This window comes from Dasypus novemcinctus, chromosome 16 (genome assembly GCF_030445035.2).
Source record: "Dasypus novemcinctus isolate mDasNov1 chromosome 16, mDasNov1.1.hap2, whole genome shotgun sequence".
Lineage (NCBI taxonomy): Eukaryota > Metazoa > Chordata > Mammalia > Cingulata > Dasypodidae > Dasypus > Dasypus novemcinctus.
The window spans coordinates 48,054,284-48,073,198 of record NC_080688.1 but is presented as its reverse complement, the minus strand read 5'-3'; the positions used below and the strand labels follow the sequence as shown (position 1 = coordinate 48,073,198).

The window sequence follows — 18,915 nt, the reverse complement described above, 5'->3', positions numbered from 1 at the left end:
CCACCACGACTGAGAGAGTCGGGGGCTCGCCCCATTCCTCCGGGTCTCCGGGAAGGGTCCTGGCAGGGAGGAGTCCGAGCTGCCTCCCTGGGCGCGGAGTGGCGCCGCGCGAGGCTGCAGGGCGCCGCCGCGGTCGGACGGGGGAGCGAGAGCTAAAGCTTGAGAGCCGCGAGCCCGCGTCGCCGGCAGCCGGGCCACCGCGCCGCCGCCGCGCCACCGCGCCGCCGCCGCGCCCCGCGTTCCAGCCCCGCCGCAGGGCGGGGGCGGGGCGGGGCCGGGAGGCGGGGCGGCGGGCGCCGGGGAGGCGGGGGAGGGGGCGGTGTCTCTCCGCGCTGCGCAGGCGTTGCTTGCACCTTGGTGATTAGTCAGTGCTGGGGGCGCTGCTATGGCGTTCCTCAGACCCGCGGCTCCTCCTCACACGCGCGAGGCGGAGGGAAGGAGGGGTGAGGGGAGGAGGCGGCGAGCGGGCGGCCGCCGCAGCTGCAGACCCGCGGCCAGAGGAGGAGGCGGAGTGGGAGTCGCCGCAGCCACCCGGGCCGTCTCCGCCCGCAGCAGCAGCGCTGCCCCGAGTCTCCCCCGGGCTTGAGGGCTCGCGGGGCGCCCGGCCATGCCCCGCCGCGGCAGCTGAGCGGGCCCCCTGCCTCCGCGCCGGCTCGGCCGCGGCGCCCGGGGGCTCCCCGCCGTCTCCCGCGCGCCCCAGCCAGCGAGCGCGAGCAGCGGCGGCCGAGGCGCGGGGGTGCCGGCGGCGGCCGAGGGAGCGAGGGCAGGAGGCGGCGGGGAAGATGGACCCGGCGCCCTCGCTGGGCTGCAGCCTCAAGGATGTCAAGTGGAGCTCGGTGGCCGTTCCGCTCGACCTGCTGGTCAGCACTTACCGGCTGCCCCAGATCGCGCGGCTGGACAGCGGTGAGTCGCCGGTTGGGGGTGGGGGGACGGGGGTCCGGCGCGGACCGCAGTCTCGGCGCTGGGGTGTGCGCGTGTACCCCAGCGGGGGACCTTGTGGGGGAGTGGGCTGCCCGCCCCCAGAACGCTGAACTTGGCCCGAGCGGCTGCCGCAGCCCTGGCGCGTTGCTCTCAACTCCCCCCAGTAGTCAGAGGTGTGGAAATCAGAGCCGGTGCGGGTTAATTAAAAAGGACGCTTCAAAGAAAAAAATAGGAAAAGCCTCTGCAGATGATAGTAAGCTTGGAGGACTGCTGTCCCTCTTCAGCTGCCTGCAAGAATTACTCGACCCTGGAAACCCTGCGGAGTTATCCTAGGCAACTTTCTTACAGAAATTGTGCTCTGGGTGGCATCTTTATTTTGGGGGTCCTCGCTTCCAAGAAGCAGCAGATTTAAGAGGAAAAGCTCCTGGGTGACCAGTGAAAGGGATCACATTTCTCAGAGACCTTTTTATTACAGCGTGTCTGTTTCGTTTAACCCAACAAAGTAATTTAGGGCTGTGTGGCGAAAACGTTGGGAGCTGAAGTGGTGGTATGCTTAACGTTAATTATTAGCTTAACTCAATTGAAGTCACACACACGAAAATACGTTGACTTGGAACCTGAGCTCAAGGCGGAGAAACGCTTGTATTTCCTGAAATTGACCTCGGGAAACCGAAGAACCAGCCCCGGGCTGTGTTACTGCATTGGGAGATCTGCAAACAGGTTGATAGTTGTGTAGACTGTCAAAACAAGGAGATACATTTCAGTTTGAGAGTTGTGACAGGTAACAGTTCAGGTGTGTTTTGCCTTCTCTTGTGTTTTCAGGATAACTTCAGTTGATTCTGGCTTCCTACAATTCCAGGCCATTTTCAGAAAGAAGCCCTGGCTGGCAGATAGAGCTGTGGACACACAGGCCAAGTCAGAAAAGCACCGCGCAGAAAGATGTCATTTCAAGTCCCAGGGACTTGGGTTACTCTTTGTTTTCTGGAGTAAAAGAGTGTGTAACATGAGATGTGTAAATATCCAAAGGAATTTTTATTCCGCTTCTTATCTGTGGGTTTGTGTTAAACATTTGAAGCACTGATGTAAAAAGAAAAAATGCAGGGAAGTTCATGAAACCTGGAAAACAGTCTTGGCATGCTTGCTCTTGTTTGGATGATGGTGGTATTGGTGGGCAATGGGAAAACTAGGATTTTTAAAACTAGTAATGAAGTGAAGATGGCAGTAGCTTTTCAGTCCAGGGGGCAGACAGGTGGCATGTAAGGCATTCTGCTCCAAGTGGGATAAGAAAGTATTTTGTTCTTTAAATATGTATCTGGAGATCTCAGTCCAAATAAATATATACACACACACATATACACAGACATACACATAATGTAAAATCACAGTATTTCATTTCCTTCTCCTTGGTGCATGTTGAAAGGTGGTGAGTCCTCACCTTTTCTGACTTTCCCTCAGCTTTGCACACTCTGTCAGAAATTCTTACCTAGGCAGAGAGCATTGGTAGAAGTGATGTAAAAGTCACCCAAAAGCTTCGTTAAACTGAAATTTTAAGAGGCTGAATATTGGTTTCAGATGTAATTTTTAGTTTTATTGTCCACTTTCCTCTCACAGCCATTCATAAAAAGGATCTGAATCAGCAGTGTACTCATCCCACACTTCTTTTTAAAATTAGGACGTGGGTAGCATTTCTTAACACTGTTCCCTTTCAAGCCTCGGACTGGATTGCGATTACTATGTGTAATTCCAATTCTTTATTGTAAATTTCTCTCTCTCTCTTTTTAAATGACCATTTGGGAACCACAGTGGCACACACAAATTTGGAATCATAGTAAAATACTGCTTTATACTTTGCTTCTTTCATTTAATCCCCTATTTAAATATGTTTTAGTTAATATGGTTTTATATAGCTGTGTAATAGTCCATGGGATGGCTATGCCATAAAACCCAGTCCTCTACTGTGGACATTAGGTCGTTTCAGTTCTTTGCACATCGGAATAGTGATATGAAGACTCTTGGACATAAATTTGTTTGGGTTAGGATATGTTCCTAATTTGCTGAATAAGCATGTGAATCTTTTTAAAGGTCCTTGAGTGGTACCAAGAAAGTGCCACTTTCCCTACACTCTTAAAATATTGAGAATCTTTTTAAAACATCTTTGTTTGGGTTAAGTGTTATCTTACCATTATTATTTGGGTAACTTTGAAGAGCCAGTCACAGATTCTGTGCTTTATTTTTAAACATGTTTCACGACAGTGTTTAGAACATGTTAAGGAAATGTTGACATATTTATAAATGCTGAATGTGAAATCTTGAATTTAGTGCAGTTCTCATCCTGTGTTCCTTTTGCCAGTTTTAGTACTGCAGGTACATTTTACACATGTGCGCACACACGAACACACACTGTGCTTAGACATGAGATGTAGTCATTTTACAAATCACTTGTTTTAAATGATATTAGAGACTAGAAAGAAATTGAAAAGACTGCCATTTGTTGACATGGTCAAGAGGAAATTGTTGACTATTTTTGAACAATTGTTAGAGAACAATAAAAATCTGGTTTCTTAATTGTTAATTATTGAATGCCTACTGTGTGCAGGTACATTTCTAGGTGCTTTATGCATATTGTCTTAATACTTCAGCCTCCCCATTTTAAGGACTCTGGAAACCTGAAATTCAGTAGAAGTTAGATTGCCTGAAGACTCCTACCTAGTAGATGGTGGGGGAGGGATTTGAAGCAAACTTTCTGGCTCAGAAGACTGCGTTATCACAAATTGTACTACCTCCTTGTACTAAATAGGAATAGGTTTAGGGTAGGTCTAAAATTTGCTCTCTGAATAGCCCCACTGTCTCTCTGAGAGCTTGAGGACCTGAAAGTCAATATTTTTTAAAACAGTGTGGACACCGAGTTCAGTGCTGGCCTTGTCTGTCATATTTAGACGACTTTCTACTTCCCAGTGAACTGGCTCAAAGGAGATGAGAGGCAACAGAGAAGAGGAGAAGTTAAAGGATCAGAGAAAGAAAGATAAAAGTGAAGTCTGGGGGCTTAGTGTATATAGAGGCATCTATTGAGATTATTCCTTAGTACATTTGCCATATCTAAGATGTTAACTCCAGAGTAAGTAAAGAACTCTCTGGTTCTTTGCATTATGTATATCACTCAGATTGATGCTTTCGACATTAGATACCCCAACGGGACAATTTGTCTTTGTATGGTAAGATAAAAGAAATAAAGAATTAGGGAGCATTCACTGGAGTTGCTCTCTAGTCTTTCTCGAGAACCTTATCGATTCTCCTGGGGTTGAGATACATCTCAACAGGGTCTGACCCCAGTCAGCACTAAAATTGAAATCAGATATTTAAACTGACTTAATGATCAGTCTTATAAATTGTTGACTGTAGAACCAGGTTCAACAAATGTGTTTAGAACTAGGAAGAGGGAACAGAGAATACTAATTAATCCCTACCCAGTCCCGCAACCCATCTGCACTCAAAACTAGGTAGGTAGAATATTGTTCTTTCTGTCTCCTTAGAATTATTTCTTCCTGGGAAGTTTCTGCAGGCTTGGTGTATATTCTTCCAACTTTTTTTCCTTTGTCACTCTTAAAAGACTCTGTAAAACTCTGTATCCTAAGCACATTTTTAAATTAATGGCTGAAACTCTTCATTCGAAGTTTATTTTTTTTATATTTCACACTTTTATGCAGGAACCGCCAGAGTTTTAGTATTTAATATTTAATGGCACAACTGGCCAGGATTCAAGATATGAAGTTACCATGTTCAAGAAAATGGAGGGAAAGTCACTCTGAAGACTAACAATGTAGTATACAATAAGAATGCACACTTTGTAATATAAAACCTGTGTACATGTAGTAGTTGCAGAAAGCCATTCTACAGAGTATTCTTTTGGCTTGTAAAAACCAGATTTTAATGTAAATTAGCAACCCTTCAACTCTTCTGTGTGGCAGGAATCTTTTCACCTTCCATTTCTCTCCCACCCCAGCCTGTGCCATGAGGTATGCAGTGATTTTCTCCAGATTGCCAGTGTGACTACTCATATCATCAGTTCTTCAAAAATATGGCATGCTTCATGGATTTGCATGTCATCCTTGCACAGGGCCATGCTAATCTTCTCTGTATCGTTCCAATTTTAGTGTATGTGCTGCCAAAGCAAGCACCATTCAAAATGTAAATAGTTGCAAAGGATATAATTTTTCAGCATTTTGCAGACATCAATATTTTAAAATGCGTTCCAACATCATTTAAAAAACTATAATAGGATTTATTTTTGAGTCCCAATATCATTCATTAAAAGAATAAATGAACAAATTCTTTTAACAGAAATTATACACCTTTTTCTCTTTAGCTTCATATTTCCATTTCCCTTCCCCTATAGAATTTATACTAATGTAATAAATTTTGTGCGTGGAAGTGTTTTATTAATCACTCTGTCCTACTTTTTGAAACAAAATCATGAATATAGATTGAAATGTAATATTTTGTATTTCTTCTGACCAAGAGATTTTACATATTTAAATATCTCAGGTTGTTTAAAACAAAGAAATGTGAATTCCCTGACTTACAAAAGGATTTGTTACCCAAATAATGGAAGCTCTCGCCCCTCTACAAGCATCAACACTTTTGTCTCTTTGGAGCCCTGAGGGCATGGGCATCTCAGAAAGATCTCCGGTATGGAATGCAAATACATTGTTTATGTCAAAAGGGAAAAGGTCTTCTGTGAAGGGAAAGTAATGAAGGGCTACTTCCCTGTTTCTTCATAGAGGATGGGTTGCAGGCAGATGAATTTTAGACACTAGTGCATTTGAAGTTGGGAATCTGGGAATTTCCTTTCGGTTGTGATGGTGAACCCCTGGGGTGGAATATGTTGGCTTTGCCTGAAACATATACTCTCGTTTGAAGGAGAATCATTGGCCCTGTTGCTGTAAGGAAAAAGAAGACCAAGGCTGTTTAGACTGACAGGGAGATAAAACATGATAGGATTTGGAGGCTCCTAAGGAGATGGAATGGTTGCTTTTCCTTCCTAATTCTGTAGAATAATCAGATCTGTCTGTAAGCCTTCTTTGGGATGGGGCTATGGGAACTTTTTAGTTCTTGCTTTGTGCTTAGGTGTTTCTTCGTCTTGAGGGGCTGAAAGGGCAAAAGCAGTTTGTAAATGTCAAATGGCTTTCAAGAGCCATGCTTTGTCTTTGAAATTAATATAAATTCTCAAAACCTACTCATTGATTGATGTTATTTTAATTACACACATGCTTCTTTTTTTAAGCTAAAGTATTAGTAGAAAGTCTTGCTCCAGGAAAATGTGCTATGCTGTATTGTGGCTTAATTTTTCCTTGGTATTCTCTTTTTTAAGAGGATTCGGGTGTCTAGGGTGGCAGAAATAGTTTAAAGGATTGCTGGATTCAGAGCCAAGACTACAATTTAGTTACGGGCATTGCCATTTAATAGCCATGTGATGTTGGTCAGATTTCTTAACCCCTTTGATTCGTAATTTTCTCATGGAAAAAATATGCATGTCTCATATTTACATTGATTACTTCATTCAGTCAGCTATATTTACTGGGACTACACAACTAAACCAATCAGGCAAAACCCCTTTCCTCATGGAGCTTACATTGTAGCATATTTACTGAATATGAGAATTAAATGCAGTAATACATGTTAAATACATTTATACTGCAAAGCAGTACATTTATATAACATGGGCATATTGGCAGTGCAGACCACTTGAGGAGGAGGCATCAGATTATACCATTATATCTTAAGGCACCAGAGGTAAACTAAATAATAGATTTCATTATCCTTTTATGGATAAAGAAACTCAAGAGAAATGATCTGGGTGACTTTAGTCTATTTCCTTTTGAGTATTCCAGTAATTTACAGGTTATGAAAAAGGTGGTGTAAGGTCTTTTTCCGAAAAAAAGTATTATACATTAACTGAAGATTGGGTTTGGGAGAGATCAGAGCAGAAAGTCAGTAAAGCAGCTTTTCACTGTTTGCAAATCCAGACTCATGTTGAGTCTGACCAAATGATACCAAACAGTGTTTAGACACTTGAATCTTCTTTAAATATGTACTCTTCACCACTTACACTGGCTTTCTGGCCATTTTTCTGAGCAGCTATAGTAATATAACTGTTTGCAGCAAAGTAGTGCCCAGTATAATGTAATATACAAAATGAGTGATGAACAAAGTTTTTTTCATATTCTTTCATATACTCTATCCTTCTACTGTCCTCCAGTTATCACCTATTCTGACTAATTGCCATGCCTAAAAATTAGGAAGAATAGGAGACAACCTTTTGGCTTGCAGCGGGCAATGAACAGTGATAAACGTTTAGACCTATGAGACTTAACCATAGCTCCTTCAGGGTGCAAGTAAGGTTTCAAGTAAGACAGCTGTTTTGAAAGTCTTTAATTAAATGTGTTTCCACATTACTAGTAAGAATCTTAAGATATTTAGTTCATCTGCAAAAGGAAAACTGGTTTGACCTTTGTGATCTACTGTATCATAATTGAAAGGAGGAGTATTTTAGTCTCCTTTGGTCATTTGACCACCTTATTGAAATAGCAAGTTCTTGTAGACCAGCTTGTAAACTCGTTTATTTTTGTTTGAGATTCCTGAGGTATCTGTCTTTTCATTTACCAAGCTGCAGTTCTAAGAAGTCTCATAAACTCCCCTTGTCTTCAGCAGGAGTATCAATCTTAATAACACCAGCTTTTATATGCAACTTGAAAAATAATGTTTATTACTGCTTTATGTATTGTTTTGTCTTACTTGACAAAATATAAAATACCTGTCAAAATGTTTTAAATCTCATGGGATTAATTCTTCTTTTAGAAGACAATTCCACATGAAGATCCTCCCCCATCTTTTCTCCCCCACCCTTGTGCTCCATTTCACAAGAATGTTTACTTGAATTTCAGGTTAAATATATCTAAAATTATTTTTTACTATTTCTAGCTCTTAGTGTAATACCTGGCTAGTAGGAGGCACTTAATAAGTATTTAATAATATATGAATGAGCAAATCTCACAATTACAAATTATAAGGTCCAAAAATGTGTATTTATCACAGCTGTCTGTGAACTCTGCAAATCTGAAGTGGAATTTCACTTTTTCTTAAATTGATTTAGACTTCATATTTGTCAGTTGGAGACTAAAATGGTAGATCCTACTATTAGCAGCAGGAAAAGTAGATACTGGTAGACCATTGTGATTTATAAAATAATGGTTCTTAGGGTCAGTAGTTATCAATATGTTACATAAAGTATTTCCAGAAATTACAAGTCATTTTTTGATTTGTAGAACATGCTAGCTCTTTCATTCTGATATTAAGATGCCTTTTTTTATATAATACATGTCCTTATGTCATTTAATCTTTGCTGTCATCAAGCTGTTCATGACTCACAAGTCTATGAACCAGAATGTCATAAATCCTAGAAACTAGTTAACTCTTATTACAGTAAAGAAAAGGGCTGCTTGGATAGTCAACTATCCCTTTACCCATTGTCTTTTCTTTGGTCACTAGTGATTTTACTTCTAAGCAAAGCAAGCTACTTGGTTCCATTAGTGTTAAAAAACTACAACTACTAATTTAGTACAGTTGTCATCTCCCTAGAATAGTCCCAAGATTGAGGAGAAACCATAGTGTCTTAATTCCAGACAGTGAGTTTCCTTTTATGCCACTGCAGGGGAAGAAGGGGAAAAAACAGTGTTCCCAGGCCCTCTTCCAGCTCTGTGTGTGAATTAACTTTACAATTATAAGGCAAATCATTTTAATTGATTCTGCTAATTCTTAACCTACTTTGAAGTATTTAAATACCACTTGGGCTTTGATGACTTAATGGTTGTTTAATAAATATGAAGTTAATGAATTTAAAGTACAATATGAAGTCCTTTTATAATAGTTAAGAAGATATTTGTTTTTCAGGTTAATATTTAACATGTATAGTAAATTATTATGGTTAGGCTTGGCTATAGCTTTGAGAGAAATATAAATGTCTAAGAGCAGTGCTTATGTATGTATCTCTGTGAAGATTGAAAATAAGTTTCTTTTTTATTTTTAATTTTCCATTTAGTAGGGAAAAATTTCCTTAGATGCTTTTTTTTTAGTGGTTTTCTCAATTTAAGACTTTGGGATATTAGAAATGAAAATTTACCCTTGGTAATTAGTTCACATTGACAGTATCTTTCTTCTTTCAGGGAACTAGATTCAAATACTTAAAAGGAACAGAAAAAGACTAAATGTTTATTTTCTTTTTTAAACAAATCTGTTAACTTGTAGGTAATTAATAGTGCTGGTTATAGAATATTATGCAGTCTGTTAAAAAAAGGTTAATGGTATGCTAACAAAAGTCCTCTTGAATAATTCCTGGACAGGTACCTGTGCGGAATGCTGTATTCCATAATTCATATTCACTTTGAATTGTCACTGTCTCCTTTAGTAATAATAGGCAAGTAAGGAATGGAAGATATTAAAAAGTTGACATGGACTTCATGGTCATTTTTGGCCCTTAGTAGCATATGCTCAGAGTTCTTATCTTTTAATCTGTTTCAGAGTGTTAACATTTAAAATAAGATTGAGGATCCATTTTTACCTTGGACCACTGACCCTCAAAATTAATCAAGCTCTAGTCTAGACCCAAGTTTTAAAAGCAATTTAATTAGTTTTGTTTAGAGAGAGAACTCTAGAAGGTTCAAATTACCTACTTAAAAATAAATAACAAGCAACATAAAACTTTATTGAGATATTATCCTATTATTTTTCTGGTTATTTTGGTCCCATATTTTGACCAGTTAAGAGGCAATGAAAGTAAACAAGATTAGGAGATATCTTTACGAACTTATCATGGCCAGGTGCATCAGTTAAAGTTAATTTTCAATTGTATGTAACAGGGACCAAATGTGTATGTACCACACACACACACATGCATACAAGATGGGAATTTCTTTTTCACATAAAAGAAATCTGAAATTACACAGGAGACAGATAATAGCAATTCTAGAGAATGAAGGCCTTAGGCTCCTTCTGTCTTTCTGCTCTGTCATCCTCAGTGCATAGCTTTTACTTCTAGGGTGTCCTTTGCAGGACTTCGTTCACCTCTCATGCTCAGGAGACTTGGAAAGGAAGTCTTCTAACCAATACCCACGAGTTCTTCCTGCAGGAGCAGCATGGGGATTGGGTATTGGGAGCTGCCTGGCAGTCTCTACCATCTCAATTTTTGCTTTGATGCCTTTTCTTCACTTTTTCTCTTATTCAAGAACTTACCAAAACAGCCATGCCTTGTCCCCTAGCTCCTTGAAGTCTCCTTCTTTCAGGTTCTTCCACAGCTTAACTTAGTGCACAGTGTGAACTTCTTGCCCCAACTTCTTGTTCTCTTTTTATCCTTGAGCCTGAGCTAATATCTTGATATAGGCTTTATATTCGTAACTACATATGCCTCAAGACTTTTCTATTTAAGAAGCCCATTATTGGAGGTGAAAGTGCTTTATGAGCTGCAAAGAGTTATAAGAAACTGTTGTTATAAGGCACTCATCGCTTTCTTTTTTCAGCTTGCATGCTTTCTAATGTTCACTCTGGATCTGATCCACACAATGGGGGTTGTTGTCTAATTTTTTAAAGGTACATTTTTCCCACTCTATTCCTTAGCAGCTTGGTGGTTGTGTTCTTAAAAGTATTTACTGTTAGTAAAAATAGTAAAAGTATTCACTGTCTTTCTTAGATATTATTATTATAGAAAATTTGGAAAATATAGACAGGAAAAAGACTAAAGAATATGATTTAAAAAGAAAAGATTTATTTATTTTTTTGTATCTCTCCCCTTCCCCCCCAACCCCATTGTCTGCTCTCTGTGTCCATTCGCTGTGTGTTCTTCTGTGACCGCTTCCATCCTTATCAGCGGCACCAGGAATCTGTGTTTCTTCTTGTTGCGTCATCTTGTAGTGTCAGCTCTCCTTGTGTGCGGCGCCATTCTTGGGCAGGCTGCACTTTCTTTCGTGCTGGGCGGCTCTCCTTAAGGGGCGCACTCCTTGCGCATGGGGCTTCCCTATGCAGGGGATGCCCCTGCGTGGCATGGCACTCCTTGCGTGCATCAGCACTGCACATGAGCCAGCTGCACACGGGTCAGGGAGGCCCGGGGTTTGAACCGTGGACCTCCCATGTAGTAGGCGGCCGCCCTATCCATTGTGCCAAGTCTGCTTCCCAGAATATGATTTTTAATTCCAGAAATTATATAACTTATTAACATTTTGCTGTTATGCAGATAAATGGAAAATATGTAAAATTGGGAACAAGCTGTATATAAAATTGCCTTTTTAATTTTACATTAGATCCATTAAAATTATTTTCATATTTGAAAAATAAAAATCCATGACAGAATGGGAGTCTTATTATCAATATACATCATTTATTTGATCATTTTTCAGTTGCTAGACATTTAGTTGTTGTGAATGTGATGTTTTTGAAGATGTCTTTGTATTGAAATTTATTGATTTTACACCATTGCTATTTGAGATTCCTAGAAATGGGAATATTCAAAATTTATTAATTTTAGATTATTAATATTGCTAAACCGCATTCAGGAAAATTTGTACTATCAGCAAATGACTAAGCCCATCTCTTTATTCAACACTGAATATTATAGGTGATTTTTAGTCTGCTAATGTAGATTAAAAACTAACAACTTCACTAATTTTATCATTTCCTTTGTCATCATTTTTTGGGTAGTTTTCTCAAAGCTTTTGTGGTTTAAAGAAATTTTAGTATATGTTTATTCTTGTTTTCTATAGAATGTTTATAAATAATCTCCCAAGTTTCATGTGGGTTAGTCACTTTCAAAACTTCCTTTTAAATTTTCCTCAGTGTTCACTTGTAGGCCTTCTCTCTGTTTCTGAAATGGAAAAATTGTGATTAATTCAGTTTTCTTTATCAACTTGGATATTGGCTTTAAATATACCATGTTCACTCTTGCGTTATGGCTGGTGCTCTAAAGAAAGAACCACCTCCCATTGTTTAGAATAATCATGTGAAAATCTTGGTAAAACACGTATATTCACAACTATGATTAAATTTGAGTTTGTAGAGTTCTCCACTTCCTTGTTCTTAAATTCCTATACATTGCATGAAACAAAAAAACTAGGTTCATCATTAACTGGTTTAAAAGACTAAGAATTACATCGATAAGTAAATAAAAATAATTTTTTTACAAGTAACTCATAACAAACTGAAAGACATTTTAGGCAGAGGGTGTTCTGCTGTAGCTCCTGTTCTTCCTCTTGTAAAAGATAGACTGCAGCAGCTTGAGAATCTGTTGAAACTTAGAATCTGAGTAATGACACTAGGGAATAAATGACAGAAATTCACAGCTTCAAGATCCTGAGAGAAGCAAATGTGGTTGGCTATTTCGTTTTTTCTGTTGACTGTGCAGATTTCCAACTTCATGATAATGACTGAGGAAGGGAAACAGATAAGAAGGAAAAAACCAACTTAGCTCTCTCTGTACATATAACCAGTGATTGATGGAGAATGAAATACTTATCAGTCTGCCACTTTAGCTTGCCTTTTTAGCACTGAGGAATAAATAGTTGTATTTATTAAATAATAAATAATATTTAATAAATAGCTGTACTTATCAAATAGTTTATTAAATACATATTAATGTGTAATAAGCAGTTGTACTAAAGAGTTGAGGTAACAACTGATAAAAGTGAAGTACCATATAACTTTTTTTTTGAACATTTATTATTTATTTCTCTTCTCTCCCCCTTCCCCCCCCCCCATTGTCTGCTCTCTCTGCTCGTTTGCTGTGTGTTCTTCTGTGTCCACTTGCATTCTTGTCAGCAGCACCGGGAATTTGTGTCTCTTTTTGTTGCATCATCTTGCTGTGTCAACTCTGTGTGTGTGTGTTGCCATTCCTGGGCAGGCTGTGCTTTTTTTCATGTGGGGCGGCTCTCCTTGCAGGACACACTTCTTGTACATGGGGCTCCCCTATGTGAGGGACACCCCTGCGTGGCACGGCGCTCCTTGTGTTCATCAGCACTACATGTGGGCCAGCTCACCACATGGGTCAGGAGGCCCTGGGTTTGAAACCTGGACCTCCATTTGGTAGATGGACACTCTATCAGTTGAGCCAAATCCACTTCCCACAGGAGAATCTTTTAATGCTAGTCTTGAATTAACTTTAAAGTAGATTAGGTAGCTGGTGAATTGTGCTTGCTCCTCTCCCCAGTCTTCTCATTTTCCCCTGATTCAATTGGGAAAATACAAACCTGAGTAGATTATATACAGTTGAATGCTGTGTGACATCAGAGGAAAATTTCATACTAAGTGGAGATGAGAGGAAAGGCAAGGAGTAAATGTATGAAGTAAGTATAAATACCATTTTCAATTTTTTAAAATTGTCACAATGAGGCAAAACTTTCCACAATTATAAACATAATATATTCATTATAAAGAATTTGAACAAAACATAAAAATATAAAGAAAATTCTAGAGGTTGTTTGAAATCCCACCACCATGAAATAACTACCATCAATGTTTTGGGGATTGTCCTTTCATGCATCTTCTATTTACACACACACACACATTGACAATGTTACTTAAATGTGCTGTCCCATCTACTGTTTTAAGTTTTTTGTTCTTTTACCTTCTCTTTTCTTCCCTTTACATTAACCCTTACTCTTCCAAGCCTGTTGACTCACGTAATCCATGTTAATAATCTGGTGCATATCCTTCATATTTTCTCTAGGTATATAATCTTGCATCAGCATTATATATACACATACACATACATAATGCTGTCACTATTTGCTACTTATTTTTTTTGCCTCATATATTACTCATGGAAATCTAAAAATAATGCTGTCATTCTTTGCTACATGTTTTTGGCCTTTTGTATCACTCATGGAAATCTTTCTAAATCACTTGGTGTAGCACCAATTCATTCTTTATTAGCAGTTGCATAATATTCCATGGTGTGGGACTGCTACAGCTCATTCAGTCATTCTTTTATTGATTGCCTTTCAGTTTCCTGATTCTTCTTAATGTCACATCCTAGGGACTTGGCCCCATGGATAGGGCGTCTGCCTACCATATGGGAGGTCCACGGTTCAAACCCTGGGTCTCCTTGACCTGTGTGGAGCTTGCCCACACGCAGTGCTGATGCGCTGCCATGCCATGCAGGGGTGTCCACCTCGTAGGGGAGCCCCACATGCAAAGAGTGTGCCCTGTAAGGAGAGCCACCCAGTGTGAAAGAAAGTGCAGCCTGCCCAGGAGTGGCGCTGCACACACACAGAGCTGATGCAACAAGATGACGCAACAAAAAGAAACACAGATTACCATTGCCGCTGATAAGGATGGAAGCAGTCACAGAAGAACACACAGCGAATGGACAGAGAGAGCAGACAACTGGGGGGGAGGGGAGAGAAATAAATAAATAAATACATCTTTTTAAAAAATTTTCACATCCTAGGACCACAATGAAATCGTTTTAGAAAGAATGTAGGAATAAAGTGGATCCTATATCCCAATATCACAACCCATTTTACAGAAGTGCAGTTGATTTCGTTGATATTGCCAAAATGGCTATCCAAAAAGTCCATAACAGTGCTCATTTCTATCATCAATATTTGAGAATACCATTTCTCCAAATACATACAAGCATTAGGTATTATAAGGCTTTTAAAAACCATTTGCTAGCCTAATACGTTTAAAGAAATAGTTCATTGCTATGTTAATTTGCATTTCCCCCACTATTAGTGACTTTGTGCTACCTTCTGTATATCTCTTTACCACTTGGACTTGCTCTTCTGTAATTTGAAGTCATACTTTCTATTGATTTGTCTGTTGTTGACTTGTTCTTGCTGATTTCTTTATGTTATTTGTATATTATAGAAATATTTTTCCTTATTTATTTTGTCTTTTGGCTTTTTTATGTTGTATTTACCCATTTAAGAGTTTTTAATTTTTACAAGGTCAAACAGTCTCTTTTTTTTCTTGTTTTCTATCATGGCTAAGAAAGATCTCTTTTTCCCCTAAATTGTACATGTAGTCTCTTAGATATTCTGAGAAGATATCTAATTTCTTGTATTTAAACCTCTAATCCATATGGAACAAATTTATGCATATGGTGTAAGTTTTGAATTTTCTTCCAAACTGCTGTTCATTAAAATGCCAGTCCATTAAAAAAAATCTGTTTATTACTGAATTGAACTATTTTTGTCTGATTTCTTTTGCTCTTTAACAGTAGAAAAACACACTTCAGCCACACCTGTCTTTCAGAGAATGCCTTGGGCTATAATCCAAGAACACATAGGTTAATGAAATATGAAAACAATCCTTTAATTCCCCAAGGAAGAAAAGATATGTCTAGAGCTTTCCCTAATCTTGATTTACTCTCCTTTTCCAGTGGCTGTGGAAGGCCTGAGATTTTTTTCAAAAGAAAATTCTAATTCATTTTAAAGTCAGTGTGAGTCAGGGAAATGATGGTAACTTGTTAAATGCCTTCTGGGGAAGTATCACCTAGGTGCTTTGGCAATAAGTTTTCTCCAGGGAAGAATTTGCTTTAAAAAGATGTTTTACTAATCTGTGTGTGCGTTTGAGAGAGAAAGAGAGAGAGAGCTTTAGAATTTAAGAAGCATTTGCAAGTTGCACTTGAGACAATTAATCACAAGTGTATTTCCCCCATTGTCTTTTGTACAGGGATACACTATCATATACTATTTGATGAATATGTATGTCTATTTCTTTAAAAATCCCTTAATTCTCCTTATCTATTTAGAAAGACTTAAGATTCATTTTTTTTCTTACATTCTACTCCCTCCCCCATAAGACTTCTTTTTTTTTAAAGATTTATTTATTTATCCACCCCCCTCCCAGTTGTCTGTTCTCTGTGTCTGTTTGCTGCATGTTCTTTGTCTGCTTCTGTTGTTGTCAGTGGCATGGGAATCTGTCTTTTTTTTCCTTGGGTCATCTTGTTGGGTCAGCTCTCCGCGTGTGTGGCACCATTCTTGGGCAGGCTGCACTTTCCTTCTCCCTGGGCGGCTCTCCTTACGGGGCACACTCCTTGCGCATGGGGCTCCCCTACGCGGGGACACCCCTGCGTGGCACCCCTGCGTGGCACGGCACTCCTTGCGTGCATCGCACTGCGCAAGGGCCAGCTCCACACGAGTTAAGGAGGCCCCAGAGCTTGAATCGCGGACCTCCCATGTGGTAGACGGACGCCCTAACCACTGGGCCAAGTCCGCTTCCCCCTCATAAGACTTTGATAATATTGTCTTCCTGATTCCTCTTAATCTCATATGCAAGAACCAAAATTAAATCTTTTTAGGAAAAATGTGGACCTTATATCCCGATATCAAAACCCAGGTTTTCTGGAGAAAGAGAAATGTGTGTGCAAAGAGAACTCTTAGATGTCCCTCTGCAACTTTATCTGCTACACGTACTTCAACCTTGGGTTCCATGAGGAGTTTTTATTAACTTGGGGTCATGTATATTTAAAAGTATTATTACTTCTCTTTTTAGATATCTAAGCTGTCTCAGTACAGGAATCCTGTCTTCTCTTTCTGTTGTACATTTCACAGAGTCTACTGTGATACTCTACCAGATGGACCAGAAATCTTGTCTGCATGACTCCACAACGGGTTGTCAGAATTCTCCAGCATATCCCTAAAATGTCTGTAAGGATGTGGTGAAGCACCAAAATAAAATGTTCTCACATCCTGTGTAGACTGTAAAGCCTTATGGGTTTATAATATCGTGGCATGATCTGTAATGGTTTTGCCTAGTGCATCCAACTGAGGATGTGTTAATGAAGTTAAAAGTGTGAATTCCTGAAACATATCCTGCTGACCTACTTCAATCCCCATAGTTTATAAAGTATCTTTCTAACTATTGTCTTAATTGGATCATCTTCCCTCCTCTCAAATTGGGGATTCTGATTTTATAGACAATGACACTGGTGAGGATTTGGTGGAGTTGATGACTGCAAACCAGTTGGTGGAGCCCCGGTGTGGATGCTAACCCATGCATGGTTTCTTTCATGTACTGCCTTCTTCGTGCAGGTGCTGCACAGCTGTCACAAAGAGGAATCATTTTAAAACTGTGTACCACCAGAGAGGAAAACAAGATATGTACTGTCCTCTAATAAATCATCCAGTCGTTATCTTCTTCCTCCAGCACGAGATGGGAGCCTTAGGATCACATTTTTAAAATCGATAAATTCCTTCACTGGTTAATCTCTGTTAAGACACCACCCCCCTCAGCTTTTTTCTCTTAAGCTGGTCTGAATTGGGAAAGAAGTGATGATTCTAGCATCCTGCTTCAGTTCAGGGATTTTAAAATTCCTTTTCAGGCTCTGATTTCTCCAAGATCTCAATCCTAGAGGAGACATGGTATATGAGTATGTGTCTTACTTTGGACTTGGATTATATGTACATATATTAAACTGATTGAAAGAAGTTGAAAACTATTCTGAGGCTGGGTGAAACCAATGTAGCATTAAAATTTTGCTGGTAATATTTAATCAAAAGATGTTTAATTTGTTCTGATGTGTTGTGAGAATATATTTAAAAATGGAAATTAACGTATTTCATCAATGCTAAGATGCACATTTTAAAATCTGAAACTAGGATCTGTCTTATAATTAATGTTGTGTCATAGTTTAATTGGCAGTGTTTACTCTTTCTTGGTTACCAAAGAAAATAAGACCAAAAATATTCATCTAATAATTAACGGTGTTGTAAATTAGATGAATTGTGGTAGATCCATGAAATATTGTTTAGTGCAATAATTCATGTGACTAAAGAACTTACAGTGAATGTCCCAATATGGGGTGGGAGATAAATCTATATGGAAAAATCAAGGAGTATTCTCTGAACCACGCATGCCTGATAAATTGTCAGGGTTATTCAGTTAACAACAGATAAGGTGAGGCTCCCTGTCTTATACAACCATGGTGTAATTTTCACTCATGTAACATTTTATAACTTTTGAGTAATTATAGAATGAATTATTTAATTTCCATATCTCCTATTAGACTCTAACCTCTTTGAGGGCAAAGACCATGTCCATCATGTTCATCATTATATCCCCAGCATGTAACTCAGTGCCTTGATTCTTGTTTGGAAAAGTACACACACACACGCGCATTGCAGTAGTTTGAATGGTAGTTCTCCAAAAGATAGCTCCACAACTACGACCCTGGAACCTATGAATGCGACATAATTTGAAAAAGGGTTTTTGCAAGTATAAAATTAAGGATCTTGAGATAAATCCAGTGACAAGGACTTCATGAGAGAAAGGCGGAGGGAGGTTTGAAAGAGGAGGAGAAGGCATTGTAACCATGGGAGCAGAGTTTGGAGTGATGCAGCCCCAAACCAGGGTGTCCCTAGAGACATCAGAAGCTGGAAGAAGCAAGAAACAGAATCTCAACTAGAGCCTTTGGAGAAAGTACAGCCTTGCTGATGCTTTGATTTTGGACTTCTGGCATCCAGAACCTTGAGAGAATGAATTTCTGTTGCTTTAAGCTACCCAGTTTGTGATAATTTGTTATGGCAGCCACAGAAGATTAATACTCACACACTGTCTGTATGTGGAAGCATATATATAAGTTTTACTAATCTGTAGTTAAAGAATATACCAGATAATTTTTTTTTTAAAGATCTATTTATTTATTTAATCCTCCCCCCCCCCCCCCCCCCCCCCCCCCGTTGTCTGTTCTCTGTGTCTATTTGCTGCGTCTTGTTTCTTTGTCCGCTTCTGTTGTCATCACCTGCACGGGAAGTGTGGGCGGCGCTATTCCTAGGCAGGCTGCACTTTCTTTCGCGCTGGGCGGCTCTCCTTACGGGGCGCACTCCTTGCGCGTGGGGCTCCCCTACGCGGGGTACACCCCTCCGTGGCAGGGCACTCCTTGCGTGCATCAGCACTGCGCATGGGCCAGCTCCACACGGGTCAAGGAGGCCCGGGGTTTGAACCGCGGAC

General features: G+C 39.7%; 1 protein-coding gene and 1 non-coding gene across 2 annotated transcripts in view; one reads left to right on the top strand and one right to left on the bottom strand.

Annotated features, from left to right (window-relative positions):
- Positions 1 to 372: 372 nt before the first annotated feature.
- Positions 373 to 18,915, top strand: part of GAREM1 (GRB2 associated regulator of MAPK1 subtype 1) — a 203,988-nt gene continuing 185,445 nt past the window's right edge. Inside the window, exon 1 of the mRNA XM_004478997.4 lies at positions 373 to 903. Coding sequence (XP_004479054.1) covers positions 783 to 903 — 121 coding nt within the window. The 5' untranslated portion in view covers positions 373 to 782. The remainder of the gene's footprint in view (positions 904 to 18,915) is intronic.
- On the bottom strand, positions 4,991 to 5,096 carry LOC111760657 (U6 spliceosomal RNA). The gene has a single exon (XR_002794284.1). It is a non-coding gene; the product is annotated as a U6 spliceosomal RNA (small nuclear RNA).